The 9,346-nt window shown below is 48.9% G+C and overlaps 1 protein-coding gene across 1 annotated transcript in view; it reads left to right on the top strand.

Moving 5' to 3' along the window:
* Window positions 1-8,631, top strand: part of Ttyh2 (tweety family member 2) — a 52,593-nt gene extending 43,962 nt beyond the window's left edge. Inside the window, exons 12-15 of the mRNA XM_008831475.3 lie at window positions 396-581; window positions 1,160-1,238; window positions 6,936-7,019; window positions 8,323-8,631. Coding sequence (XP_008829697.1) covers window positions 396-581; window positions 1,160-1,238; window positions 6,936-7,010 — 340 coding nt within the window. The 3' untranslated portion in view covers window positions 7,011-7,019; window positions 8,323-8,631. The remainder of the gene's footprint in view (window positions 1-395; window positions 582-1,159; window positions 1,239-6,935; window positions 7,020-8,322) is intronic.
* Window positions 8,632-9,346: the final 715 nt, after the last annotated feature.

Below are 9,346 nucleotides of genomic sequence, written 5' to 3'. Positions count from 1 at the left end.
AGCAGGGATGCAGGGTGAGGCAATTGGAGTACCCCTTCAATGGGTCTATCTAAAAAACTCCCAAATTGCATAACTCTTATCTGTAAAGGAAAAAGGAAGTCCTTGAATCATGAATGGGAGATGTGAAGGAGAACTAAAGGCAAGAGTAACTAGCATTACAAGTTCTAGACAGGGAACTAGAGAAAAGTCAGAACAGGGCAATTTTCAAATGTTCACATGAGAGTCCATTGGAGTTTCTTGACAAGGGCTTCCAAAAGCATCTCTCTATTGGGTTCTCCTCATTTTTCTTTTGTCTTCCAAGGCTGTACTAGTTGGCTGGGAAGAGTGGCTAGATACTCAGGTGAGGGTCCAGTGACCCCGCTTGACAGCTGGCCAAATTCTACATGTCATTCTAGGGACAGAGACTATGATGACATCGATGACGACGACCCCTTTAACCCCCAAGCTCGACGCATCGCGGCCCACAACCCACAGAGGGGGCAGCTTCACAGCTTCTGCAGCTACAGCAGTGGTCTGGGCAGCCAGTGCAGCCTCCAGCCACCCACCCAGACCATCTCCAATGCTCCAGTCTCTGAGTACATGTATGTAAGGCAGGGTCCCTCAGTCCCCCACTCCCAGGCTGGGCAGCATGGCCTCACAGCCCTGGAAGGGGAACTGTGTCTATAGACAGGGTGTTTGGTCCACAGAGCCACATGGGGGAGGGAGGGCATCATGGGTCAGCCCTGGACCCCTGACTTTAGCCACAGGATGCTGGTGAGAGAATCTTATCACTCCTGTATTCCATGTGTACTGGAGATGAATCCACTACAGGTATCCAGCCCTAGACTTTTGTCACAAGTCCTCTGGTTAGTCCCAGGCCTAAGAAGCTGTCGTTCTGGAGGCTGTGCTTCTCCTAGCACCTGTCCCTGTTAGCTGTATGTCTCCTAGCCCCCTAGAATGCAATTTCCTTTTGATTCTTTTGAGAGAGGATCTACTATAGCCCAGACTGGCCTAGTCTCCCAAGTGCTGGGATTGCAGGTGTGAGTCACCATACCTAGCTCTCTATTTTCCTACCCACAGTCCCTCTGTTATATCCCTTTCTATGCGACCGACTCTGACTTCTACGGGCACGCACACATGTAGACACACACCTGAACTGAGCTGTCCTCTTGGCCCGCAGGAACCAAGCCATGCTCTTTGGTGGGAACCCACGCTACGAGAATGTGCCACTCATTGGAAGAGGCTCCCCTCCGCCCACGGTAAGTGGCCTTCTGGGTCAAAGTCCTCACTCTGACCCTCGTTGGGGCCATAATCAAAGACAGCCTATTAATGCAGTGAGTGGTCTTCACAGAAGTGGGAAAAAAAGAAAGAACTTTGTTGGTTATTTCATTGAATAAGCACTAAACTAGACAGCCACGCATATCATAGGCCAAACGCCGCCCAGATTTCAAAGACCTTATTTACAAGGCTTGAAGACAGATTAAACCTTCCTCCCCTGAATCAAGGCCTGTCCAGAAACCCGGATTGCTTTGGCAAAGTTGGCTTGCAGCTTCTGTCTCAGCCTGGGGGAGTATCCCTACCCCAGACCCCTGCATGGGTAAGCACTGGTGCTGTAGACCAAGACTGTGAGGTAGACAGAATCCTGCCTCTGCCCCCCTCTCTGGGACAGCCAGCAGGATTAGTGGGTGGATGACAGGAAGAAGCTAGGCCTTGAAGGGACAACCTGTTCCTGGGCTAGAAACATGTCTTCCCTTAGATCTGTCTTCAAGAAATTTCCTCCTATCCTAGACATGTGTTTCCTAAACCCAGACAAAAATGACCCAGGGCCATTGCGAAAAGTCCTGCCAAAGGACAAGATTACAAGTTATTGAGTTCAAGATCTTCATTGGCACCCGGCGTGGTGGCTCACATCTTTAATCCTGCCTGTGGGATCTCTGAATTCAAGACCAGCCTGGTCTGCATAGTGAGTTCCAGGCCAGCTGGGGCTACAGGGAGACCATCTCAAAAAGACAAAAGACCAAAAAAAAGAACCCTTAATTGGCTTTATCTGTAGTTCTATAAATCTTTTATTTCATAAAATCAGAATGTTCCAGTAAGCCCAGAAACGGTTTTATTTTGGTGGGTATTTTTTAAAATTACGTGTGTGTGTGTGTGTGTGTGTGTGTGTGTATGTGTGCGCGCGCGTGCGTGTTCACCCACCTGTGTGCTTTCACCATGGCATGTGTGCGGAAGTCCAAAGACAACTTGCAGAAGTCAGTTCTCTCCTACCATGTGGGTCCTGGGGATTGAACTCAGGTCGTCAGGCTTGGTGGCAGTCACCTTTACCCACTGAGCTATCTCATTGGCCCTATTTTATGGTGTATGTTTGTTTCGGTGTTCGGGAACCAAAACCAGGGCCTCACACATGTTCTGTCGTAACCCCAAGAGGTGGGCTTTATCGACAGCAATGGATCAGGGAAAGCGGAAACAAGGAACGAAGTAGGGATTATTCTTTCCACACGTCTCTTCCTTACAAGGTGGGAACAAGAAATTGGAATGATAAAGGCCTGATTGGTTCATATTGGGTTACTTAGGTCATTTTTTGTAAGGATTAGAGCAAGAGACACTTTGTGGTTATGCTGACTGAAAGTAACTCATTTTGGAAGAAAGTTGGCTTCCCTTTCATAGTCTCCTAATTTCTCTGAGGGTCAGATAAAAAGTTTGGTTTCAACTTGGTCATGAGCGACTGACTCCATTTTGCTTTCCAGTCTGGCCTCTTGGGGCCCAGTGCAGAAGCTTAGTCCAAAACTATGACCACAGGCCATTCCATGTCGTATCAACACTGAGACTGTCCCCAGACTCACAGACACAGACCCTCCCCCGGAAGGCGCCTGGGAGACTTGAAGTCTAACAAACTCATTATCAAGCAGGATTGAGAAATGGGTCTCATGCTTGTGTATGCATGGGAATCTCTTAAAGGACTTGGGAAACTGGGCTGGGGCCCAGGGATTTGCACTTCCTAGGCAAAGATGATGCTACTGGTCTGGGAGCCAAAGTGAACCTGAGGCGGCCTTGAGCAGCAGTCCCAACAACTGTTGAACAGGACAGTCCTGTGTGGTGAGGCTGGCCTGTGCATTGTAGGATGCTTATCAGCATTCCTGGCTTCTGCCCACTGGATGTCAATAGCATCCCATCCCCCACCCCAGCTGTGACAGTTGAACCATTATCAGACATTGTTAGTGTTCCTGGGAGACAAGATCACCTCTCATTTGGGCTGCCTGAAGAGCCTCATGCCCCTTCCTCTTCCTACCCCCAGTGGCATGCTTGCTGTGTATGAATACAACTTCCAAAACTTCTCTGGCTCCAGAAGACAGGCAGGATCTGCTGGCTTCTGTACTGGGGACAGCAGACCAGCAACAGTCATGAGCTTATTAGAAATGTAGAATCCAGCCCTATGTGGTGGTACATGCCTTTAATCCCAACACTCAGAAGGCAGAGGCAGGCAGATCTCTGAGATGGAGGCTAGCCTGGTCTCCATAGTGAGTTCCAGGCCAGCAGGGGCTATACGGAGACCCTATTTCAATTTTAAAAAAAGAAAAAGAAGAAGAGGAGGAGGCAGAAGAAGCTGAGGAGGAGGGGGAGGAGGAGGAAGAGGAGGAGGAGGAGGAGGAGGAGGAGGAGGAGGAATGCAGAATCCCAGGGCTGGAGAGAGATGGCTCTGCAGTTAAGAGCACTGACTGCTTTTGCAGTGGACCCCAGATCATTTCCCAGCATCCATACGACAGCTAACAGCTATCCATAACTCCAGTTCAAGGGGCTCTGATGCTCTCCTTTAGCCTCTGAGGGCATTGTATACACATGGCGCACTTACATACATGCACGCAAAACACTCATGCACATAAAATATAAATAAATAATAAATTTTTTAAAAGAAATGCACAATCCTGGGTCCCACTTCAAGGGCCCCAGGTACAGGATGGTAGGAGAGACCCATGTCTGCTCCTAGGGGAAGGGCCTGGGTCTGCTGTGCGCTCGGTCATTGCTTCTCTAATACTAGAATTGCCAGAACAGCACTTAAGATCTACAGGTAACACTTTTAAATACTTGATTTTACATTTCATTTATTTTACCTCCTTGTGGAAGAATACCCAGGTGAGTGTGGCCTAGGCATCAGGATTGTTAAACTCCCCATGTGTTTGAACATCCTGTGTGAAACAAGGGTGTTACTGAGTGCTTCCAGGTCCATTTTTCAAGTGGGGAGACTGAGGCTACGAGAGGTCAGAAGACCTCAGCCAAGGTCACAGGCAGGTAAGATATACAGCTGGGGGCTGGGGAGATAGCTCAGTCAGTAAAGTACTTGCCTTGCATGTGTGGGGACCAGAGCTTCCTCTAGAACCCACATTATAAAAAGCCAGATGTGGCTGGGGATGGTGGCACACACCTTGATGGATCTCTGTGAATTTGAGGATAGCCTGGTCTGCATAATGAGTTTCAGGTCAGTCAGGGCTACATAGAGAGACCCTGTCTCAAAGAAAACAAAAAATAAAAAGCCAGGTGTAGTAGCATCTGAAGAATGGTGGCTGAAGTTTCTGGCTGTCCTATGCATGCATGTACACACACACACATACACACACACACAAACACACATACACACACACACACACACACACACACACACAGAGCACAGCTGGGATGTGGACCTGGCTCCCAGGGTCTGTGGGCCTCTGTTCTCAGCCTGCTAGCCACTAACTGATCCTAACTGCCTGGTATACCCTGATACAGCCCAGCACTATACCACAGTGAGAATACAATCTGGGTGTTGGGTGTGCAGTGTGATTGGATTGGGGGAGGAGAATCCTGTTCTGTGTGTGCACATGTGATAGGGCACCTTCTTGACCATAGCTACGCCATGTTAAAGTTTAGGCTGACTCTAGTCTCTGAAATTATCAGGCAGTTGGCCCAGGGTACAGGAACATAGTCAGCAGGACCCCAGTTGTCTTGGGAACAGGTAAGCACGTCCTGAGAGCACCTGCTCACTGCAGATTTATGGCTTCTGTAGGTTATACTTGACTTATTTCTGCAAAATAGTAATTGTTGCTTAATTAAATAGAAATTGGTAAGGGGACTTTGCACCTGTAAGCTTGGGAACTTAAACTTTTCACCACTGGTTATGGTTTCTCTGTATAAAAGCTTACCCTAGAGATGACTCGGGGCTACACACTTGGTTCTGACACCCTTGTATAGTCACTGGCCAGCAACAACTTTCATTCGGCAAAACTTTGAGTGGTCTTCTCTGGTGAAGCACCCCACAGCATGTTATGCTGGAGGCTGAAGTCCGCCGCCCTGGTGGATGTGGGACTGGGAGCATCAGTGGATGTGCAGCTGCCCAGGCCACTCTAGCATCACCCCAAGCCTCATGGTGCTGTGACTAAAGCCCCATGCCCAGCGTCTGGCCCTGGCCAGGCTCTCACCCTCTGGGACGTTCCCAGCACTGCTCTAGTTCAGTTGTCCCCTCAGAGTCCACAGAGCACTGGTTCTAGGACCCCTGAGGATACTAGACTCTGAGGATGCCCAGGTCCTTTATAGGAAATGGTGTACTATTATATTGTTAAATTTTTACTTGGGAGAGTTATGTGCCATGGCACATGTGTGGAGATCAGAGGACAACTTGCAGGAATCGGTACTGTCCTTCTATCATGTGGGTCCCAGGGTGTGAATTCAGGTTGTTAGTTTGGCATCAAGCATCTTTACCTGCTGAGCCATCTCACTGGCTCAAAATGCTATACTGTTTTCTTGCATGTAATCTGCACATATCTTCCTGTATGCTCAAAATCACCTCCAGGTTTGGGGGCTGGAGAGATGGCTCAGTGGTTAACAGCACTGACTGCTCTTGCAAAGGACCCAGGTAAAATTCCCAGCATCCACATGACTGCTAACAACTGTCCGTGACTCCAGTCCTGGAGGAATCCAATGCCCTCCTTTGACCTCCACTAGCATTGCCCGACATGGGTACATTTACATACATGCAGGCAATACACTCATACACATAAAATAAAAATAATAAATTAAAAAATATTTTTAAAAACACCTCCAGATTACTTATAATAACTAATGCAATGTAAATAATATGCCAGTGGTTGCTTCTTTATACTGGTTACAGAAACAGAAGTAACGAGAAAACAGAATGACTCCGGGTGTGGTGGTACGTGCCTATAATCCCAGTTTTCCAGAGACTGAAACAAGAGGCTCTCACTTGAGTTCGAGTCCAGCTTGGGACACATAGGGAGTTTCAGGCTAGGCTGGGCTAGGCTGCAAAATAAGACCTTGTCTCAAAAACAAACAAGCGGAAAGAAAAAACAGCCCCCCCACCCCCCAAAAAAAACCAACTACCAGGAGCTGGAGAGACGTCAGCAGTTAAGAACACTTGCTGTTCCTGCACAGGACTTGGATCCAATTCCCAGCACCTACGTGGCATCTCACAATCATCTGTAACTCCAGTTCCAGGGGATCTAATGTCTTCTGGCCTCTGTTGGCACTGCACACACATAGTACCCTTAGGTACATGCAGACAAAACACTCATACACATAAGATAAACAATTAAACATGGTAAACAACCATCAGAAATGAAGACAGAAAAAGTATGTATATGAATATCTGTTCAATACACACAATTTTTTTTTTTGGTCTTTTTGAGATAGGTCTCCCTGTAGCCCCAGATGTCCTGGAATTCACTATGTAGACCAGGCTGGCCTTGAACTCACAGAGATCCGCCTGCCTCTGCCTCCCGAGTGCTAGGATTAAAGGTGTGTGCCACCACGCCCAGCACACATAATTTTTTAAACAGCTTTGGTCCAGTGTTGGTTGAATCCACCAGTGTGGAGCCAGCAGATACAAAAGGGAGGGTGGGCTGTACAATATCGAGTTTACTTGGTAACAAGATGTACCCTGTTCTGACTGCCTCTCCTCTCCTTCACAGTACTCTCCCAGCATGAGGACCACCTACATGTCCGTGGCAGATGAGCACCTGAGACACTACGAGTTTCCATCCTAAACCTCCCAGGTACCTGCCTCCTCCTGCCGACTTGGTTTTCAATGGATGCAGATCCCAGCTATGTTTCTGTAACAGAAACCAAAAACTCCTGGACATCGGCAGGCTCCTGTGGCTTTGGAGACGTGGCTGGGTTTCCAGACCAAAGGTGCAGATGGATGCCAGGCTTGTGACTGGCCTGTCTCCTGCCACGCTCTCTATCCCAGAATTCCCCAGGACTTGGCCACTGCCCCTGAGCCAGCTGCCCAGTTCAGCCCACTCTCGGCAAGTGGAGAGTAGCAATGATGAGGGGCCCACCAGCCTGGGAGCCCTGTTCTCTCAGGTCCTGCCACCAGGCCCCTACCTCTTGTTAGCACAGACAAAAGGCTAGGCAACACCCTCCTGTCAGTCAATGGGAGGTGCCAGTCAGGAGGTCCGTTTAGAGGAGCACATCCAGATCCAAACTCTGGGGTCGTGCAGACTCTGCCTGGGCCTAGAGGGATAGTGTTAGGAGTGTTCTGCAGTGGGGACTGGTGGCTTCAAGCTAGGCACCACAGCCTGGCAGCCTTTGGCGGAAACACAAGAGGGAACCTAACACATTCTGCCTCTAACCGCCACCGGCCACCTCCGTCCCAGAATTAATGCTGCAGGTCTGAACCCAGGTGGGGATGGTCTCAGGTAGGAACAGATGCTTTGAAAGGGACTGAACTCTTTCCCAGTGTTTTAAATGTTTTGATGAGCCAAAGATCCAGCACGTCCAGTTTTTACAATAGATTCTGGCTCTGTCCTTTCACCTGGTTTCTATTCCAAGACTCTCATACCAGCCAGTTCTTCACAGGTCTGGAGGAAACACAGAGTAGTGGATTTTTCAATAAAACAAAGATGGGTTGGGACATCCTGCCCCAAGCTGCTGTGGAAGGTCATCTGGGGTCCTGTAACAGGAGGGAAGGCTGAGTGGCCTCTGTTCTAAGGAACAGCCAGCCGAGTGCCCAAGACAGCTTTCTCTGTGTCTTCAAACAGGCTTGCCATCGAAGGTTAGCAAAATGGTAAGATTGTGGTTTGAAATGAGGACAGGCCTCTGTCAGCCTCACAGCCCCACCGCCACCCATGTCCCAGGCCCCTGACCTGCCAGGTACAAAAGAGCTTTTTTTTTTTTTTTTTTTTCGGTCAGGAGAAAATGATGATCCCTGTCCTGTCTACTAAGAGATCAGGTTATAGGGTCTTTGGTGCTCTCAAACTCCTGCCAACCCAGAGTCCACTGCGCTGAAGCTCATGGCCTTGCACACACCTAGCAGGCCCTGAGTGACAGAGTGGGACAGGGCTGTTTCCCTTTCAGAAGAGCCACATTGTCACACCGACAGCTCCCCAGCCAAGCTACAAAGCAGAGAGCACTAGGCACCGACCTGACTGTGTCTCACATTCACCTGTGTGTTTCGTGAACCGCCTTTGTCTGTCCATGCAGATCTTGGAGCTGTGACCTCAAGGTGTTGCTCTAATATTGCCTCATCAACTACGGAAGGACTTTTTAATGCATGTTAACTAATCTAAAACTCCTCCTCGGGGGTTCTCATAGGGGCTAGGTGGGCAAACCTTTGCTTGACATATGTTCACCCTCGCCCGGAAGAGAATAAACCACTTGTACTAAGCTGTGCAGTCAGACTCTGATTTCCTAGCTGCAGGATTCACGAGGGTGTGACATGGCCCCTCCACAGGGTTAAAGTGGGAGGGATTATGAACAGATTCCAGCAGCAGTGTCGGCTCTCAGAGATGAAAGAGCAGGTAGTGAAGGGCTGGAGAAATGGCTCGTTTAAGAGTGCTTGCTGCTCTTCCAGAGGACCCACATCTGGTGGCTCACAGCCACCTGCACCTCCTGCTCCAGGGGATCCTGTGTCCTCCTCTGACCTCTGTATGCACCCACACAGACACACAGAAATAAAAATTTAAAAATAAATCTTTAAGGCCAGGCGTGGTGGTACACGCCTTTAATCCCAGCTCTCAGGAGACAGAGACAGGTGGATCTCTGAGTTCAAGGCCAGCCTGATCTACATAGTGAGTTCCAGGCAAGCCCCACTACAGGGAGACCCTGTCACAAAAAGACAAAAAAAAATTAAAATATCTTTAAAACTAGGCGTGGTTGCACACACCTTTAATCCCAGCACTTAGGAGGCAGAGGCTGGTGGATCTCTGTGAGTTCAAGGCCAGCCTGGTCTACATAGCAAGTTTCAGGCCAGCTGGGGCTACAGGGAGAGCCTATCTCAAAAAGACCTCCCCCTCAAAAAAATCTTTAAACCCAAAAGATAAAAGAAACCAGGCATGGTGCTGCATACATCTTTAATCCCAGCACTCGGGAGACAAAAGTA

The sequence above is a fragment of the Nannospalax galili genome, unplaced genomic scaffold (assembly GCF_000622305.1).
Source record: "Nannospalax galili isolate Female #2095 unplaced genomic scaffold, S.galili_v1.0 scaffold634, whole genome shotgun sequence".
NCBI classification, from domain to species: Eukaryota; Metazoa; Chordata; class Mammalia; order Rodentia; family Spalacidae; genus Nannospalax; species Nannospalax galili.
The sequence above is the reverse complement of the archived record's forward strand: the minus strand, read 5'-3'. Positions and strand labels throughout refer to the sequence as shown.